Below are 21,502 nucleotides of genomic sequence, written 5' to 3' on the forward strand. Positions count from 1 at the left end.
GAAACAAAGTAGTAATGCATGGCACCTGAAAAGTGAGCTACAACTCCATCATCTACCTGCAAGTTTTATATGGATAAAAACTCCTTGCAAACTGTATCTTTACACACCATTTACTTTGAGAAGAAATATGACTAATGGTTGAAAGAATTCCGGTTAAAAGAACCCCCTTTCTCAATGTACTAGTAAAATTCTCACAATCTCTGCAAGAAACTTATGAATTACAAGTTACATTTTCTGAATACATACCAGACTTAGCTGTTACAACATGTGAAGGTGCCCCACTTGTTGTCAGGATCTGAGCAACTCCAGTATTGTAATGGACTAGCGTTGCACCTCCACTCTTCATGACTCCACTCTGCATAAAACAAATGAGATCCATTAAGGTTAAATAACAAAAATCTCAACACAAATTGAAATGATAAATAAATCTCAGAAGATGTATGGTAATGTACATAAAAAGTTCTGAACAATACTGTACACTTCAAACCAGTTTCAACTGCCATCAGCTAAAATCATAATATATTTCACAATATTACAGTACATAAAGTATCATACTACTTATCAGTATGTCACAATGGCATTATGTTTCATAACTAACTCTACACTAACAACTAAACAGACAGAAACAAAATAACAATAATTAAAATGTGATTTAACCATACCATCAAATAAAATTTGAAGACACCCAAGGCTCTTCAAAAAAAAATTATTCTATAATGAAGCAAAAACTCTTGAGAAATTTGACAGGACAAAATGAGAGAGCAGGGAAAATATGAGAGTGCAGAGACAGCAATGTGTCTTAACTAATGAAATAACATGACAGATGGATAAAATTTTGTGGAAAATGGTCCCATTTGGCTGAAAAAAAAATGAAAAAACACAAACAAGACAAAAAAAAAACTTAGCAACCTCCAGAAACGTGTATCAAGTATCTTCTTCCCAACTAGCCTTCAATATCACATCTAATTTGACTTACCTGAACATAAAAAAAGAACATACAACATTAGACATCCAAAAAAGATAAATTTTACTTATTCCATACAAAATATAGTGTTCAGTTAAATAGCTTCAAATAAGAGAAACAAACTTTGTGGAAATTTCACGATCTAAACTGACTAATAAGAAATATCACAATAGTCTCTTGTTGGTAAACTTATCAAAAATGTTCTTCCACATATCATATACAGGATACACCTAACAGGTGGTGATTAGAACTTCAAGGTGTTACTAGCATTAGAAATCTTAACAATGCTCTTCTAATACTTTCACAGAGTATGCAAGGGATGCATTGAAATCAGAAAATATAAGTACAATTAGGAAGCAAACTAAAGCAATCACTACTGCCCTTCCTTCACTGTGGATGGAGAAATGGGAGAAGCTCTTTGGGACACCTTGAAGCTAAACGAGGGTGTCAGCTAGATGGTGATTAACACCATGCCAGGTATTTTTCAACTCTAATTTTTAGTTATCTACAACGTTCCCTATTAACAATACCAAAAGTTAGCCACCAATGATACACAGAATGCACGTCAACCAAGTCACAATGGAATTGGGAAAGCGCGAACATTGCAGGAATTGGAACAAGGGGCAACGAATAAAAATCCTGAACTCTCAACAATTTCCACCAACACATGACAATAAACAATAAACCAGTGTATACACACACACACGAGTTGATTAAATATCAATAGCTGGAGAAAGGTTCAATGAAGGTTGGGTTGGGTCTTTTTTTTTTTTTTCTTAAAGTTGGGTGGGTTTTTTTTTTTTTTTTTTTTTTTTTTTTTTGTTGGGTTGGGTCTTTTTTTTTTTTTCTAAGTTTTTAGGAACATTTACACAAGTAGTACAGGTTCATGTTTTGACTTAGAGAGAGAGAGAGAGAGAGAGAGAGGAGAGAGAGAGAGAGAGAGAGAGAGAAGAGAGAGAGAGAGAGAGGAGTTAAATGTTTAGTTCCAAACCATCCACAACTTGATGCCAAATCAGTTTTCCAACCTCATTTACAAAGGTGACCATCAATATAACAAACAACCTAATGGAAAAATTCAAACTGCTACTGTAGGAAATAAGTCTACACCTGTCTGGAGTGAACGCTGTTTCTACTTACACCTTCCATAGGTCTGGATGAAGTCTTCTGGGCCAAATCCATAGGCTGGTTACTGTGATCTCCGGGTACAGAGCCAGAGCCTCCTAAGGTGTTACCACTGGATGCTGTAGCCAGCCCTCCTCTCCCTGTCATCATGATACAGCCTGATGATATAAGTGTATAATTTCTGAATTAATAAAACAAATATAATCACCAGAATATTTTACAGAAAATTCGTCAGAACATAGTGTTATTAAAAGGCGCATGTACTTGACTATCTCTAAATGAGTAATACTACAAAATTATAGCTAAGACAAGCAATAGTGTTTTAGCACTTTTTAAGCTTCAACTACAGGAAAGCATCTGCTCAAGTTATTTTGTAAATTGCCTTCAAAACTACAGCTACTAAATCAAACAAATTTATTTTACTTTAGAAGATAAAATTTCCTTTACAATTAATGAAAGGATACTTCAAACCATTCACAGGTTAGTAAAACATACTTCTAACTAATTAGGTAGTCTGCCTAATTAACTCCTCAGAAACCTAGGGCACTTCACATCTTTTAAACATAACAACATTCCCCTAAAAGTCATCATCGATAGTTTTTATGCGCAGCTTTCCCTTGACAGAATTAGGCATATAAATGAATTCTCTCCACTCTATCTTGAGAAGGTTCCACCAAAATTCGTTCATCCAGTTTAAGTCTTCCTCTACGACCCCCTACCCGATGTGAGCTCGGAAATCCATTTAGTCTTCATCTGGTTACTTTCACATCAATTACTGTTGGGACCTAATTAAACTTTTAGACACAGTACCCAATATCTTCCTAACACCTCATCAGCAATATAAATATGAAATTCCCAAAGCACACTAGTCATGATTCCTTCAAAATCTCCCCTTTCTTACTAAAGGTGCTCGTTTCCATTGCAAACAAAGTATTATAGCGCAAGGCTTAGCACTACATATGAATTATAATTTCTTTTGCTCTATCTACTAAGGTGGCGTCCCCGGTGCAAAACAAAGTATATAGCGCAAGGCTTAGGCACTACATATAAATAACCAAATTTGTAACAATTTGTATTTTTCATAACTACAAACCTGAGGTCTTAACATTAGGATTTACTAGCGCCAAGCTGGAACCGGTAGAATTAAATTACACTTGTGAGATCCAGGGACTAATGGCATCTATACCAGGTCACGGGGCATGTATACCCAGAATGCCCACGGCTACCTGTGACCATACAGTTAGATTTCTAAACCCAGTTTAGACTGCTAGAGGGGTGGTTCGAGGTGGGCCTTTAACTGTTAAGACCTCAGGTTTGTTAGTTATGAAAAATACAAATTAGTTACAAATTTGGTATTTGTTCATACACGAAACAAACCTTCGGTCTTAACATTAGGATAGACTTACTATTGGAGGAGGTAAGTCTCTACAACTGACTGGAAGTTTGCCACCTTATCCATTTCCGAATATATAGGGAAATTTCTAGAGAATGGACAATGAACCTAGGACCAAGATATAGCGGATCTATTGGTTTCCTCCCACTGGGTGTAAGATACCATTCTACTGTTTACTCTTGTCCCTTGCGACTGGATCGACCTTCTCTCCTTATTATCCAGAGGGGTGTGTTGCTACTGAAAAGTATATCATCAGCTAAGATAGCTTCACAGTATGGCTGACCATCTCACCTGCATCTAGTCCGTTCCAGCACATGACGGTACTCTCCTTCATATTGCCCGTAGTTAAAGGAGTAGGAAGAAAGTAGTAAAGAAAAAGCCCACCAGTCATCCCATTCATTCTACTTTCATACCTTCATCTTAGACTAGAAGCAAACTGACCCGCCAGGGGCACTGGATGAACTATATCACTTGTTGGGCCGCAACCACTGGACCCCAGGAAAAGGTGTCCAAGGATCTATGGGCAACATCTTTCAAATAAAATGAGGTGAAAGTTGGTTGGCGCTTCCACCACGCCAGCTTTCAGAATTTTATCCACAGACATGTTTTCTTCTTAAATGCTAGGGAAGCACTCACACCCCTGATGTCATGAGCTCTAGCTCCCACCTGCTATCTGACCCTCTGTCTTCTGCAGTATAAGCATTTCTGATTGTCTCCCTTAGCCAAAATGATATTGTATTCTTGGACACTTCCTTCTTGTTCCGTCCTGTACTTACGAACAACCTCTGGCACCCCGGCCTGAGGTGGGCCTTGTTCTCTTTAAGTACTCCCTTAGTGCCCTGACGGGGCACAGGAGCATTTCAGCTTTGTCGTTGTCTACAAAGTCTGCCAAGGAAGGTATGGTAAAGGAGTCGAATCTGCCGTCTACTATTGTTGGATTTTGGGTCTTTGCCACGAATTCTGGGACAAACTCACACACCATTGATCTCCAACCTCTCGAGTGCTTTATGAGATATGAGAGGCCATGTAGCTCCCCCACCCTTTTTGGTTGAAGCCAGGGCCAATAAGAAGACTGTCTTCAGGTCAGGCTCCTATCCGTGGACTGCCTTAGTGGTTCGTAAGGGGGTTTTTTGTCAGAACTACTCAGTACCTTGGTCAGATCCCGAATCTGGGGTTTTAGCTCCTTTGGTGGGCATGACTGTTCAAAGCTCCTCATCAGCATGGCCAACTCCCATGAAGACGATATGTCCACTCCTTTCATTCGTAAGACTGAGGCTTAGAGCAGCCCTGTACCCCTTTCACTGCAGATACACATATGTTTTTCTGTTCTGAGATATATCAGAAAGTCCGCTAACTGCTGAATAGTGGTACCGAGTGGAGACACGTTCCCCCTACGACACCAATCACAGTATGCTGACCACTTCCCTTGGTATACTGTCGCAGATGATTTTCTGATATTACCTGCCATCTGAGTTGCTGCTTTCTGCGAAAACACCCTCGCTCTCGGAGGAGATACTTGACAGTCTCCACCCGTGAAGCGATAGGGACTTCACCGACTGGTGGTACCTCTCCACGTGAGGCTGACAGAAGGTTGCTCCATGGAGGTAACTCTCTTGGCACATCTACTAGGAGTTCCAGTAGGTCTGGAAACCACTCTGCTTTCGGCCATAACGGGGCTACCAGGGTCATCGTTGAGGTTCTGAGACCGCATTACCCTGTTCAGAACCTGACGGATTAGGACAAAATTGGAGGAAATGCGTACACGTCCAGATTGTCCCCAGGGGTGTTGTAGCGCATCTTCTGCTGCTGCCTCTGCGTCCGGGGACTACTGAACAATACACTTCCAACTTTTTGTTGTACCTGGTTGCGAATAGGTCTATGATCGGTCCTTCCCACAACATGAGCATCCTGTCCACTACCTGTTTGGTGTAGGGACCACTCCGTTCCCAGAATCTGATCCCTGCGGCTCAACTTGTCGGCCACTATGTTTCTTTTTCCCGGAATATACCTGGCCTTGATGCCTACCAGGTTCTCTATAGCCCACTGGTGAAGTTGAACTGTCATCACATGTAACTGCCGAGAAACTAGGCCTCCTTGCTTGTTTATATAAGCTACTACTGTGGGTGTTGTCTGACATCAATACCACCGAGTGTCCCTTTACTCTCTCCCTGAATTCTTGTAGAGCCAGGAAAGCTGCTTTCAACTCCAGCACGTTTATATATGGATTTTCTGTCCTTGCAACTCCATTTTGCTGACACCATCAACTCCTCCATATGGGCTCCCCAGCCTTCTATTGATGCATCCGAGAACAGCAAGAGGTCTGGGGAGGATTGTTGAAGGGGGACACCCACTGTCAGATTGTCGTCGTCCACCCACCACAGCAAGTCTTTCCTACTTCTGCCGACAAGGGAATTTGCTCGTACGGGTGATCTACTGTTGGTGACCAAAACTCCTTCATCCTCCATTGTAGGGACCGAAGGTGTAGCCTTCCTTGTGGTACTAGCTTCTCCAGGGAGGTTAGGATTCCCAGCACCACCTGCCACTGTCTTGTCTGGCTGTGTCTGCTTTCCCAGAAAGGCATTCACCACTTGTTTTGCATTTCTGTACTCTTTGGTCTGTCGGGAATACTTTGGCTTGTGTGTGTCTATCACCATTCCCAGATATTCCAAACGTTGACTTGGATCCAGCTGCGACTTCTGCTGATTCACCACAATACCTAGGCTGTGACAAAGCTGCAGGAGGGTCGCCCTGTCCCTGAGTAATTTCTCCCTGGACTTTGCTATCACCAGCCAATCGTCCATATCTTATCAGCCTGATCCCCTGAGCGTGCGCCCATGCCGACACGAGGGTGAACACTCTTGTAAAAACTTGAGGAGACGTTGTCAATCCGAAGCACAGGACCTTGAACTCGAAAGCTTTCCCTGCAAGACTGAAGCGGAGAAATTTCCTTGAAGACTGATGGACTGGTATCTGAAAGTATGCGTCCTTTAGATCGACTGTCCAGCATAAGTCTCCGATTCTGACTGCTTGTAGAACCGTTTTTTTCGGAGTTTCCATCTTGAAAACTGTTTTCCTTATAAACAGATTCAGCGTTGACAGGTCTATTACTGTCCTCCACTCCCCGTTGGATTTGGGTACCAGGAAAATCCTGCTGTAGAAGCCTTTTGTCGGACTGCATACTTGTTGCACAGCTCCTTTTTCCATCATCTTCTTCACTTTCGTCCTGCAGAATAGTGGCCTTCTGAGATCTGTGGGCATAAGTGACGTGGGTAATGGTTGATCTGTCAGGGGCGGGTTACCTCGAACGGAATCAAATACCCGATCCTGAGAACATCCACCACCCACTGCTCTGCCCCTAGTTCCTGCCACACCTTCCAGTGATTTGCCAGGCAACCCCCCACTGGTGTGGCCGAGTGATGGGAGGCGCCCATCCTATCTTCTTGACGCCTCTCCCCCTTCCCCTATTGCCCTTCCTCTGTTGTTTCTATTGTGAAAGGGCCGATGAGTTATCCTCTTTGGGGAAGAGGGTCTTGTGACTCTATTAGGGATGCTATGTCTCACTGGTTTCTTTCGAGACATCTGCTGTTGTCTTCCCTCCAAAGGAATAGTTTGACTGTTAGAGGTTTTCCCTAACTGCCTGTTGCACCAACCTATCGTTAGTGTCCATCCTTCTTCTATCTATCGCTTCTTCCAGTATGACCTCTGGCAACAGTAGTTGCGATTCCAAGATATCCCCATTCCTCATTGCTAACAGGGAATCCAAATCCACATTGCGGCTTAGTCTAGCCAATGCTGCATCTCTCCTCATTAGCAGGATTATTTTGTTTGCCCAAACATTGGCACTTACGTTTGTCAGGTACGCAATCGCCTTGGACCCTGACTGTAGTAATCTAATGAACATGGTTCGTCTACTACTTTCCTTGTTGCTTCCGAGGATTGCAATTTTCGCCACTGCTGTTGACCAAGAAAGGTCTAACCAGGACGCAGCCTGAAAGACAGAAGAAGCTGTTGCTTCTAACGTGGCAGCCTCTTGGTACGTCATCGAAGGGCACTCCATTTTAACCTGATCCAAGGTTAATCCAGGCCTTAACCTTACAACATTAGGGTTCATTTGTCTAGACAGCAAAGGGACCTTCGGTGTCGTATAATATTTCCTTTGCTTTATCATTGGAGGGGGAATAAATTTTAAATGATCTATTAGATCTTAAGGAATTATCCCTCCCTGCAACCTTTGCGTTTACGTGTTTGCAAGACCGATTCCGCATGACTCGAGCAAGGCAATTCATACGACACCTTGGTATCCCTCTTTAGTCCAAACGCCATGTCAATTCCAGGAGGAAGCATACTGGCCGGTGTTTCTGTCTTCTCCGAAAGGCTATTGAATTGACGAATCTCAAATCAATAACCTCTGCATACGAGGCCAGAAACTCTTGGTTTTCTCCTTCCTCCGCTCTAGTGTACCACTCTCCGTCACGAGAGATGTTGTCTCGCCTCTATCTTCTGACAGACGGCCCGGAATTCCACGGCCGCCTGCCCCTACGGCCGCGCCAGCCTCTTTGATCTTTGCTGGCCGCTCTGTTGGCTCGATCCCAGATAGTCAGCAGGGGAACGAGAACGTCTCACTCTTTCTCTGCTCACGGATCTAGAGCGAGAATCTCGTCTAGATCTCCAAGATGAGGCTCCCCTTAAGACAGAGGTAAGTTCGTCTTTATTAGCATTGGCATCGTTTTCGAGCGTCGGCGAGCCAGGCCTCGGCCTTCTATCCAGACGGACACTGCCTTCCACGAACGTATCCGCCGAGGTTGCCAACTCTCTATTTTTTGTACTTTTTAATAGGAGCCTTATCGTCCTTCGTACGTATTTTGAACGGCCTTACGGGCGAAACTGGGATCTGCATTCCATCCTCTGCTGCACCTTTCGCCGCCAACGTCGATTTTACCAGAGGTATCGCAGTTTTTTTTGCGATCCGAACTGGCAACTCCGCCTCGGCCGCTAGCTCGCCGGCCGTCACCTCTCTCGCTTGTTCGGACTCTTGCGAACGGCTTCGTCTGGCAACCTTGTGCTTAATAGCCACGATTTTCCGACCTTCTTGCTGACTTGGAAATGACAGTCTTCGTCCGAAGGAGAGGAAGAATTGATTCTTCTCCTCTTGGCCCGAGGATCCGCTAGGAACTCCCGAATCCTCCTCCAACGCTTGACTGGCGCTCGCCGTGACGTTATCGGACTTAGCGATGACGCCGAACTAGAGGAAGAAGACGAAGAAGGCGAATCACACTTTTTCTTTTGTCTCTCTTATTCATTCTCTCCTCTATATCCTGTAACTTCTGCATTACAGTTTGCATTGACGGATCAGAAGGCGTATTAGCGTCTGGGTGCAGCGAAAAAGGCCGAGAATCGGTCTGTGACGTCATCACGCCTGCCATCTCAGAGTGTGACGTATGTTGTGACGTCATCGCTCTCGTAGGGAGAGACTGAGAGGTTTCTGCTGGTAACCGCACTTTTGTTTGCTGCCAAATTACCTCCCACGTTCTGCATCGCTGTAAATACTGAGTGGGATGGAGAAGCAGCGGCATTAATTCCCATAAATTGCAAGCCCGGGGGATGAGGAACATTCAGCGCTGCCAGGCCCCTGCTGGAACCGTGACGTCATATAATGCGCAAGCAGACCATCCAAGGTTGGAACGCCTGGTAGGCCTAGCGCTGACCACGTACCATCTAAACCTATGCGCTTGCGTAGCAGGAGCCTGGAACAAAGATGGCGGATCTCCCCCTCTACTTGCTGGGAACAAAGGAGAGTGCAAATTATTCATAAAATTACCCAAGGCCCCTCCTGACGTTTCCGATACAGAACCGCTAGGAGAAACCGAAGGGGTATAGACAATTCAAAAGCAGGTGGAGAAACATATGGAGCAGCCTGGTTTATTACCGATACAAAAGAAGCCGGTAAGGTTTGGTCATCCAAAGATGGCGTCACCCCCTTTCTTTTGTATTGGCTTTTTCCCATAGAACTTCTTCCACTGTTCCACCGACCACCAACCGCGACAAACAGAACACGGATTAGTAACCGTACATACGTTTTCCCTGCACCTACTACACGTTGGATGAGGATCCGTCGACACCGAGGTTAGGAACCTAGAACAAGGGAAGCCACTGACTCCTGGGCATTTCCTTGTCTCCTCTTCGAAGCGGTAGACGATCCCGATGTTGAGGCAAAATTCTCCATCATACCACGTATACACTCTTACCACACACTGATCACACTTGGAGAAAGAAAAGGAATGAAAAATAAAAAAATGAAATGGATAAAGAACGGGCAAACTGAAAAACCGGCTTTAAATGAGATAGACGTAACACGTCTTATCTTAAAGGCGGTAGGAAAATAACTGATGGGTCACAGGTAGCCGTGGGCATTCTGGGTATACATGCCCCGTGACCTGGTATAGATGCATTAGTTCCCTGGATCTCACAAGTGTAATTTTAATTCTACCGTTTCCAGCTTGGCGCTAGTAAATCCTAATGTTAAGACCGAAGGTTTGTTTCGTGTATGAACATTATAATTTCTGCTCTATCTACCACTAGGAAAACCTAATTTACAAATGAAAAAGCAAACCGTTCCGCCACCTGGCTGCCGCTGATGTTTATTATAGTATACTATCCTTTCAATATTAACTTCAAAGCTCAGAATGCTGACAATAAAACAGAAACGTTCTAAACCCTCCACCACAATATGTTCCTCCTCAACCCTCTCTTTACCATTAAGGCCCTTTCCATATAGCCACTTCCAAAGCTGTAGTCCTTCCTTCTGCCACAGGGAACTAGTCTGTTCCATAATTAGGTGTGGAAGCTTGAGGTCTCGATCATAGACATTAAGACCTTGGCAATTACACTGGCACTTATCAAATGAATGATAAACTATTATTACTCTATATACAAATAACAATAGGCCGACTACACCCAGTATATTACAGAACACTCATGGGCCGAATTCACAAATATTGACCAGAAATAATCACTACAATAACACTTAAAATTATTCACAATAGGAAATTTTCACTAAGCATAAAACAGCACTAAGCATAGGCTAGTGCAAAAAAAAGAATTAAGTCTTAATAAAGGTAATAAGACGATTAAAGTTTATCCTGCAGCTCCCACTTCTGCTGTTCATCTCACCAACTGCTCCACATACCTTCTCATCCATTGTCTGAATAACTTGAGTTTTTGAAATTTCAGTCTGAAGTGGATATTGCAAGCCTGTAATGTATTTATTCAAGCTTCCCAGCTACAACATGTGCATCCCAAATAAATCATACACTCTTAAGACACAAGTTTGCTATTTAGCATTTGAAGTTCCGTAAAACTTTTCAGCTAATACGCACGCTTCTGGTTACTCAAAGCTGGGGCATTTTTCAAACTTGCCAGTTAAATGAAGATTTGCATTTCCCTCTACACTTTTGATGTATATTATATAAAGTCCATGGTAATTCTGGACACTAACGTTCCTGCGAATACGACAGCCACTAGGGATTGGGGTGTCCAATGCATTTCACCATGTTTAGTAATAGCCCCAGGAGGTTAATTACAGTCAATCCCCAAAAAATAACGGTAAATTCTTCATAAGCAACCCAAATACCATATAAATTGTATTTTCCAAAGAAATACCGACACGGAGTTACTACCCAGATTTACCAAGTCCATAATTAATGAGGTAGTCTGGCCTATCAGCACCACACATGTACTCAGGTTCACAAGTTTCATAAACTTAACTTTAGAATTCCTGAATTCACCATCACTAGCCTATCCTATCTTGCCCATAATAAAGTGTAATAATCTTATAATAATTCTATCTTGCATAAGCTAGCATAAGCAACATTAGCACTATTATTGGTAGATCTAGGGTACTTATCCGCGGCGGCCTAGACTATGGCAGTTGCGGTTTTTCTATGCAGTTTTACCTACTGAACAAGAATTTCAAGTAATATTTATTCGGACGACTGTAATTAACCCGCAGAGTCCAGTACTAAACACGACGAAATACAGTAGACGCCCCAATCCCTAGTGGATGTCGTATCCGCGGTTACGTTCCTTGCAGTCCGTGCGGACTGCTTCTGTAGAAATACCCTATTATTAATAAAATCAAATCTATGCTACCACTCTACAGCTGCTAAATTGAAAAACTAGGTAAAGGGTAAACTACTGAATGGCTGGCCTCTACCATAGCGCGACCACCTTCCCGAAAATCGGAAAGTATGGCCTTAATTTGTGACTTGGGAGAAAACACTTACTTTGAGAGGAGAGTAAAGGCCTCGAGGTATTGCTTCGACAGTCACTGTCTCCTGACTAATGTCTATCTCGTGTTACAGGATGTGTTAAAGTACTTTTTCGGGAAGGCGGTCGCACTATGGTAGAGGCCAGGTGGCCACTCGGTATTTTACCTTATGAGGCCTAAATGAATACTATATGCCAACAGGGCAAAATCTCGACTAAAAATATGCCAATTGCACTTTTATTCCAGAGCTTGGAAGCTTTGGGGCAGCCCTATGCTATCATCGAGGTTTAGTATGGAGTTAACAGTGACCGGAATCTGACCTCGGCCTATGACAATGAGCCACTTCAAGCAGCTTCTGCTCTGGCCAAGTAAGCCCAAGACTTATTCTGGCAAAAGCTTAGCTGATAATGAACCTTTAAAGACCCTTTTCGGACATAACCGAAGGGAATGAGGTTAGGTCAAGCCTAAATACCTATTAGCCTAGACTAGGCCGAACTGAAGACGTCTGGCTTTCTCGACAAGGCAGGTCTGAGTACTTTTAGGTGATGGGTCCCTGGGGTGGGGTATTCCACCCTGAAACCCTCATTTACCTATAAACAAAATCGGTTCCCTCCAGCCAACGGGCACGTTCAGCCCAGCTTAAACACGTCTGGGACTCCTCCTCCCCCAACAACCCTAAATGGCCTCCCCCTACCCCTGACTTTCCTCGCCTCGTCCCCAATTTGCCAGCAGTAAATTCGGGTTCCTTTCTTTATTTTTACTTGTCTTTCTCTCCATGTTTTTTTCTTTCAAAATGGGGTCTGTCGCTAAATGGGTTCCCAGCTGCCGGTTGTAAAAGTGTTTGTGTGTGTGTTTGTGCGAGTCCGTCGGAGGGAATATACGTGATAGGATACGACGGTGTTTGAGTAGTAGTATAGTAGCAGCACAAACGTCAAAATTCGGTTGTGGATCGACTTCATTTCGGATCGAGCGGATTTTTGGATTATTTTTGGCCTTCGGCCGACACCCCGAGCTCCGCGGTGTGAAATAACTATAGCAGAGACGTCCTGGAATGACGGGGCAGCCGCTGGGCATTCACATATCTGACAGACGTCGAGGAAAAAGAGGAAAATCGAAACTATTCCTCAGGAGTCCCCCCACATTTAAAACTGTCTTCTGAAGGGGCCCTCCCTTCCCCTAAATCTATTGGTTATTCAGGGGGCAAACAGACGTCAAAATGGAGGCCTCGTGGCCGAGGTTACATACCCTTGTTCTTGCTGGATCGTACACGAGTGCAGAAGATCAATAAACGAAAAACATCACGTAAATATTTACTTAATACCTCACTCGGTCGCCCACTCCCACTCACTCGCGTAATTCCGCCAGACGCTCAACTCTCAGCTGGCCATTCGACGCATGCGCAGACGTCTTACGATTTTGCGATTGCGGGCTATTAAATCTTAATATATTTCCGTAGGTTGTTTGAATTTACTGTTAGTTTTACGTAATAACTATTATTCTGATTTATTTTTCATCTAATTCATCGAAGTTATCCATGAGAGGTCGTCTTACAATTTTGCGATTGCATGCAAAATGAAATGTATTTCCGTTATTCGGGTTTGTTATTTATGCTATGCAGTCTAATATATTTCTCTACATCACCTGGCTTTTCTTTTTATTCAATTTTATTATTATTATTTTGATTTAGCTTATGATTTTTATATAAAGACGGTATCTACGACAGTCTTCTTGCAATTTTGCGATTGCATGCAATGAAATTAAAAATATTTCCGTAGGTTGTCTTTGCTATTAATTTTACGTTCTAATTATTATCTAGATTTATTTTATGGCTGTTTATATGTAATTTGTTTATAAACTCATTTTTATGACACTTCTATATCGTCATCCATTTTTGAAACGTTGCACGTACATCTATTGTATATCGGCAGTGATAGGGACAAACAACAAACCCAGATTTGATTTCAACCTTAAATCCAGGTACAATCCAACACGACACCAAAATGGATTAAATTACAGCACGCATAGTTACTTGCAGATAAAATTCGCGAGGTTAATTTGGTTCTACCTGCAAAATATTTGTTTACTCTAGACGCCATTCTTAAATGTTAGTTACTGAACGGCATCAACAGATGGCAGCACCGGGACCAAAACATCAAAAGCAGGATCGTCGGAATATGGATTAACTGGCGCGAAAGTTTAAACACAAATCTTATATAAGGTGCTATTAAACTTTTGTTATTACCCATAACAACCGAAGATGATTAGATGAGCACCATATAAATGTAACTAGAAAGATTCGACAGGGACAACTACTCAAGAAAATGTAAATTCGAGCTGAATGTACTTTTAAAATAAAAACCCAGTGTTTTCGGTGATAAATTTCAGGGATAATGTATAACTGAACCACGAAAGTTTGGAACGTGATAAATCCATAAATAAAGCTATAAATCACGAAGGAAAAAACTCCGGTTTATTTTTCCTTCGTGGTTTATACCTTTATTCAGGGATAATATATTTCTATACACCAATCATTACAGTGTAGACGTTACCATATTTTTACCCATACTTATTTGTTTTTTGGCAAAGAATGGCATTACGTATTTCTTAGAGCTGTACAAACGAAATCAACAGGTTTCAGAATTTTTATTAGAATTATTGCTGCTAGTTATATAAAAGACATATTATGTCCATTGCATATATTTTCTCTATCTCCTTTTTCCCAGCCTTTTTGTTTTAACATACGGTCACCGGTCGATCTAGCATAGTCTACTGGTATGTGAATTTTATTTGATATATCATCATCACCGTTATTCAGCCTCGCACTTAACAACTAGATTTCTTTGTAAGTTGTTATTATTAAATAATAACAAAAACTAACAGTATTTTAACAACAAACGTTTTTATAAAATAAATTTGCTAGTGTACTGAAAAAAAAAAAGTTGGCACACAAGACAGTTGATAAATCCTGGAGCCCATTGAAACTTGTTTGGTGGCTAAAACTGTAATAGTATGGTGTTCGCACCTTAAGTGGTAGAACATTGTTCATGGAAAACTACCTTATCTGGTCTTTTTGAAGAATTTTCAGCGTTGAAATACCTAGTATAACTATTATCTGTATTATAAATTAACTTGAGACCATTCCAAAGATGTCTCCTCGAAGAAATTCGTTTCTTAACGAGGTGACAACTGGAGAAAGACGAAGTTGGAGTGTCAGTGAATGCAAAAGTGAACGGATGACAGAGGAAACCTGTAAATTAAGCCACATTTTATTCATTAACACTCATCTGACATTGGTGCCAGTGCGCCTTGGGAATATATGAATAAGTCAGAAATGTGAGTCATATGGCCCAGCAATGGGATGGGGGCCCATTCAACAAGCTGAGAATATATAAAATAAAGTAATTTTTATTTTTGACACTCCTATTTTGTTGTTTGGTAGTCAAGTGTCCTAAACCACAATGGTGTACACAATTATAACATCTCAACTGTAACTTTATCTTCTTTACAAAATGTAAAAATATTACCTTCTATACATAAATTCTTCAACTATATTGCAGGTCAACCTTGCATAATTTGTGGGAACTTAAATTAATGCATACACCACTTTTAGTTAATGTATTAAACTTTGAACTATTTGATCTGTCACTTGTAACTTATTTAGTCAGATTCAAAAACTACTTTGGCATACAAAACAAGTGAATTCCTCCCTATAATATTGGAAATAATGCTTTCATTGCTGAACTGGTTTGAATCCCCATTATAAAAAATAATTCATGGATTTTTCAGCATCATTACCAAAATGTAAGACGAATAAAACATTACAAGTTTTATTCCCATTAATTCCACATTTCTCAAGCTTCGTAATGTCAATAATAATAGGAATATGTATCAGTAAAAAGGCCTCTTGGAACAGGAACATTTTTATATAAAATTCTAAAATACAATATACATACATTAAAGCATGTTTAAGATAAAAAAATTATCTTTGCCAACTGCAAGTTGTATGTGCGAAAAGAACACCTCACATACCTCCCGGTATCAATTCAAAATAGTAAGTCATAAAGTCTAATTTTACCAAAAAATAAGTAGCTAGTTCTTTCACTGGGCAGGGGGGTAAAACTTTACGGACACCAGTACCACGGCTTCAATTTCATGAAAAGTCATATAATCAGGTGAAAAATATCTTAATGCAATGCAACTCTTCACTGAACTGGACCTGATCACAGTATTATGTAAGTAGTAGTTTAACAAAGCTGCTGGACAGCTGCATTGGAAGAGACCAAAGGAATGCATGAGAAGTAAAAGACAATGCAACACAGCTGGAACCCAAGAAAGGATGACTCCAAGAACCTTCAGTAACATTTATACAGTACCATGTTAGACAACTATAAGCAGAGCACCCTCAGGGATTTACACTTGACTTAAGAGGTTGCTGGATGATAAGGAAATTCAACAAAATAATTTGACATCACAAAAAAACTCATCTTTTCCAAAATACCAAAATTGTCAAGTCATTTCCAAATACTTTCAACCTAAAACTTCAATCAAAAAGGGCAAAACTGCAAGAAATGTAAACAGCAGTGTATTTCTACACAGCTAAGCTACAAATTAAAAAACTTTGCTGCAAATTAACCCATGGTATATGTCACTCTCCCTGGAACATCAATCCTATTCTATTCATTCTTACAGTCAAGTAGTGTAACACAAGTCCATTCATTGTTGTCTTTCAAGGTTTTCTGCCTGTTCACACAAAGCAGCCAATATTGGTGGCAAAACTGAAGCTCCACATGGCCATTAACTTATGCCTGAAGATAAATATCTTCAATTTCTATAAAACACAGGAGAAAATATACAATCTGTCAATGGACAGCATCATATGTTACATTAAACCAAAGTATGATTAGCTACTGCTAACTAGATTTTTTCCTTGAAAATGCTGAAAAATTAAACCTATGCAGTACACAAAAATGACAGTATTTCATCCTAATACTTGGCTAAACAGCTATAAACTTATACAAGGAAAATGTCTTTTTATACACAAATATACATATAATCAACTTAATGTCACAAATCAGTATATAATCAACTTTGGTAGGATCAAAAGCTTCATAACCAATTTTTCCTTCAAGTTAATGTGGCCTTTACTCCCCTAAAAAAGGAAAAGCAGAAGGATTATGGACAGTTTACCAACAATGAAGAAGCTAACAAGAAATAGCAGTAAGTCCTCCATCAGGAAGTCTTTTAGTACAGAGATTAAAATATTGATACCGATATAATGACAAGAATATCTAGCAAGTGTCAGCATTCTTGCATGCAACTTTCAAGTTTAAAAATATACTGTATACATACACATCTAAATACTCAAATACCTGTTAGCCTGCATAATGAACTTTGCACCACACAAATGAATGGTTTCGAAAGGCTTCCACTACAGTTTCTGCATAAATTCTTATCCTTGTGCTAACTTGTCCTGCTAGTGGGTTTCCATTATCCTTTTGCTAACTTGTCCTGCTAGTGGGTTTCCAATATGTAGAACTGTGGCAATCTTTTGATAAGGTTCAGGAAGGAGAGAAAGTAGCAAAGCAATATTACCTAATACTTCCCAATATCCACTCCTGTGTTGGCACTGGCCAGATCATAAAGTTTTTTAGCATTAACTTGGCAATGTATGACAGTTTAAGTCAATATAGAGGCTTGAGTACATGTCCAATAAAAGGTTCATCATTGTCAAAACTACTCTACATTCATTTACATATAAATCATATCAGGTAAAAACCCTGATATGCTACAGAACCAATAATTGTCACAGCATTACATTCTTTACTACCAGAACCTGAAGAAAGAATACAGTATTACACACATCTGAGATAGAATAGCCTATGATGTCTTGTAATGGTATGAGGACAAAAATAAAAATATACCTCTCACAACTGGACTATTGTAACATAATTTTCAAAAGTAAAATAAAAAAGAACTTTACTGCATACATAATGTAATGAAGTACTTAAGGATATATATACAATTGTCTTCAGTTTTACATCATAAACTTTTCTGGATTTTCAGCCAACATCTGAGCTGAAGTTTTAGCATCCATGAACAAATCTGCAGCTTCCTTTATATCTTCGACCGTCACACACTCGTTGCCATTCTGCTGAGCAATAACATTAGAGGGTGTCAAGAGTCTGACGGCGTACCTGAGGGCGAGAGACAGTCTACTTAAGAACCAAAGCCAGTAAATAGGTTCAAACTTTAACGGTCCAATACAATAATTCAAAATTTCAGGGGCATGTCTGAAGAATAAAAGTCTGTTATATCAATACAAAACATATTTTGAACAGCAGAATGCATAAAGTCTTGCTCACTGCTCAAGAACTGGACTGACAGACAGTTGCCACAATTTTGATATCACATAACATGTGGTTCGATAAATTTGAAATCTTTTGAAAGTCTTGTTCACTGCTCAAGAACTGGGCTGACAATTCTTGAGCAGAAATCTTTTGAATGAAGATTTAGCAAAAGTACGAGATTACTGTATTATAACTACCGTAGCAAATGCCTACCCATTCATTCTCAGATACCATATATGTATAGCCAATCATGCAAGACACAGCAGTGATATATCAACGGAATGCATATCTTAAAAAACTCCAACGCAGTAAAAACTGACCTGAGAGATGCCTTCTCGGCAATAGAACTTAGCTCTTGTAAGGATTCATTATCAATCTTTATACCTTCTGTCTGGGAACGTATCCGAATGATCTGGGTTACTTCCTCTTGCATGTAAGGTTTCATTCGGACAATAATCAGACGGTCCAACAAGTCTCTTGGGATGCCATGTGGTGACACTATATCCTCAGTTCCCCTGCAATGGAAAAGTTTTAAAAGACCACATGCAGTAAAAGGTAAAATAGGAACAATTCTGTGAAATTTAAGAGGAGAAGGAAACCATCATCAGTAAGCCATTTAATTCATCATCCCAATAACAGAAATAAGAACAACCCAAGTGCAAACTGAAAGATTATATAATTATCTATAATACTAAGCAGGTACATTTCAAAAATGTCAGATTTTCCAGCAATAGCATGGACTTCTTTCCCTAATAATAAAGTTCATCAATACCTCTGATTTTACTTTTGCTTCTGGTAATATTTTCTATTATAATAATAGATTAAAATACTCTTAATACTTGTGGAGTTGAAGGTTACCTGGAAAAATCACAGCACCAACTTACTTGATGACACATCGACCTCGATTTGTGGCAAAAACAACAATGGGAGCTATCCTGGATTCAAGGGCACGGTGCAGAAAGGTGAAACATTCAATGTCCAGCATGTGCACTTCATCAATGAAAAGCACACCAGGTACCAATTCAGCAATACCCTGATCTATGTATTTGTCCACAACTTTGTTGATTTCTAAGCGTAACTTTTCTGTAATGAGAATACAGGAAGATTAATTAGTCATTCAATAATGCCACGCTTCTTTACATCTCTTTCTCTTCCCAATTCAGGAGCATCTCTTCTATCTTTCACAGGGTACTTCACTCTCTCAGGATGTCAATACTTTCCACATTCATTCTATGGAGGTTAGCAATCCTTATGTAGTTGGTTTTCAAGCTACCGAGTTCTCAACCCACTCTTCACCCTGAGGTTGCAAACTGACTTCTGGGAAATGTTTATAATCATCTGGGTTAGGTCCACATCTTTTCTTTCCCAATCTTTCCTGTTTCTACAAAAAACTATGAGAAATTTTACTTAGCCAATTACACAAGTCTGTCCTGTCATATTTGCCCCATTCCTAAACATTAAGACAGTGTGTATAAAAATTGTGTATTACAGATAAATTAATTCCTCAGAGTTGAACAAACTACTGTCATGGCAAAATTCCCTCAATACAAAGTACATGGCCATCAAATGCTATTACAAATAAATGGTAATTAAATATTTTCTCCAGAACAACTGCATACTGTGTTACTTACTGTAAATCATGTTTGAACATCTTCCAATAAAGATTTACCTGTGATTTCAGTCTTCTTTGGCTTCATCAGCTGTGACATCATCGACATTATGTCTTGACCCCCCTGTGGCTGGGCATTTGCAACATCTAAATCATGTAGAGTCACATCTTGAATAACTTCCTTTTTCTTGTGCACATCTCCTTTGGGTAGGGGTACATACTCCTCAGCCTACGACAAATCAAAAGAAAATCAATGTAGTACCAGAGTTTAATTCTGAAATGACTACTGTATATTGTATTATTAATTATATTAAATCATGATACATATTTGGTTCGTGACATGGACAACTCTAACAGCATGGTGGATGAGTGTTAAGATGATGTATTATGGATAGTAAATACTTCACCAATGATGTCTAAGACCCCTGAAACACTTAATTACCCTTGTGCATAATTCAACTGGTAAGTTGAAACTAATCTTTACTTCTAGTGTCAAACATCTGTTTAATCTTGCATTATAGTTTATTAACATACAAGTCTGCTATTATAAATTGATAGGCAGAAAGGGGTTGTGACAGGCTAAAGGCCTATGCAATAGGATTTTGTTTTTTAGTCAAAACAGCCAGTGCACCTTGAACATGCAACTCAAATAATGAGAGCATAGGTTGGTTTCCTTTCCCATTGACACAAATACATCATCAACTTTTCATGTTAGGGTTTACAATGGTTCTTCCATTCACTTGAGTCAATATTCATTATACTGACAGGAAAACAACTCCATGTGTTTGCTATGTAGGGACTGAATGATCTTTAGCACTGGGAAACATGGCAACTCAACAAAACATGAAAGTGTCTAAATCTTGACCACAACTTTTGGGAAAATTGAAAATACCACTTCCAGCAACAGTCTCTGGAAAATGGATCCCAGGAGACTACCGACTTTCTGACAAGAGTTACATTACAACAATAAAACAAAGACCTCAATCCTTACTTACTTACTACAAAGAACAACAGACAAAAAATTCTTTAAAATTTTCTGACACTTAGGATCACTTTACTGGTTAATTAATGACCGAGATCCATGATAACTGAGCATGAAACAGGAAAGCGCAGTTGGATGTCTTAAGAGTTAAGTTCGGAAATAAAACAAATTTACAGTAATATATCCATTAATAATATTTTACATACCTCTAAATCAAACTCTGTGGCATAAGTATCTGATCGGCCCTGCCTTTTGACAGCACCGGAATTGGCCTCAACATATATAACATCTCCAACTTCGACTCTCTCTTTTTGTAATGTTTCGTATATACTTGGATCGAGTTTCAATTGTTTGGTTCCCTTTGCAGTCCTTAACCCAATGATCACATGGCTCACTGTCTTGCCATAACCTGTATAATTGGGAATAAAAATCTGATTAGTAAAAATGCTCCAAGAAAGTTTTTACACATTCACCATCAATTTAACAAAACACAGGGCAGTCATGTGATGAAAACTAATTATGTACTACTTAAGTTATCAAGAGTGCTCTACAATCACATACTAAAATACAGTGATTTCAAAATTCTTACCATTTTTTTTCAATATCATCCTTGCCAAACTATTTTTCAGATTATTTCATAAACAAAAGTAACTAGTGAGAAAAACCTACAAGACTACACAGTTACTATGTAATAGGAAAACTGTGCTTTTGTAGTTAGTATATATTTTGCTTAAAGAATCATGCCATATAAAAATATCTTGAAATTTGTTCTTAAGGGCAGCAAAAATAACAGCAAGGTAAACTTTCACTTGGTCATAA

The 21,502-nt window shown here is 40.0% G+C and overlaps 2 protein-coding genes across 5 annotated transcripts in view; both read right to left on the bottom strand.

Annotated features, from left to right (window-relative positions):
• The window catches only part of LOC135206039 (histone deacetylase complex subunit SAP130-A-like), a 32,312-nt gene extending 19,167 nt beyond the window's left edge, over positions 1-13,145 (bottom strand). For all 3 annotated transcript variants that reach the window (XM_064237217.1, XM_064237216.1, XM_064237215.1), the window contains exons 1-3: positions 12,991-13,145; positions 2,102-2,244; positions 247-355 (exon numbers count right to left, since the gene is read on the bottom strand). In XM_064237217.1, coding sequence (XP_064093287.1) covers positions 247-355; positions 2,102-2,236 — 244 coding nt within the window. In that variant the 5' untranslated portion in view covers positions 2,237-2,244; positions 12,991-13,145. The remainder of the gene's footprint in view (positions 1-246; positions 356-2,101; positions 2,245-12,990) is intronic.
• A 2,504-nt stretch (positions 13,146-15,649) lies between these two features.
• The window catches only part of LOC135206043 (ruvB-like 1), a 140,382-nt gene continuing 134,529 nt past the window's right edge, over positions 15,650-21,502 (bottom strand). For both annotated transcript variants that reach the window (XM_064237226.1, XM_064237225.1), the window contains exons 4-8: positions 20,890-21,092; positions 19,762-19,930; positions 18,977-19,175; positions 18,413-18,607; positions 15,650-17,939 (exon numbers count right to left, since the gene is read on the bottom strand). In XM_064237226.1, the coding sequence (XP_064093296.1) occupies positions 17,780-17,939; positions 18,413-18,607; positions 18,977-19,175; positions 19,762-19,930; positions 20,890-21,092 (926 nt within the window). In that variant the 3' untranslated portion in view covers positions 15,650-17,779. The remainder of the gene's footprint in view (positions 17,940-18,412; positions 18,608-18,976; positions 19,176-19,761; positions 19,931-20,889; positions 21,093-21,502) is intronic.

Source organism: Macrobrachium nipponense, chromosome 29 (genome assembly GCF_015104395.2).
Source record: "Macrobrachium nipponense isolate FS-2020 chromosome 29, ASM1510439v2, whole genome shotgun sequence".
Taxonomy (NCBI): domain Eukaryota; kingdom Metazoa; phylum Arthropoda; class Malacostraca; order Decapoda; family Palaemonidae; genus Macrobrachium; species Macrobrachium nipponense.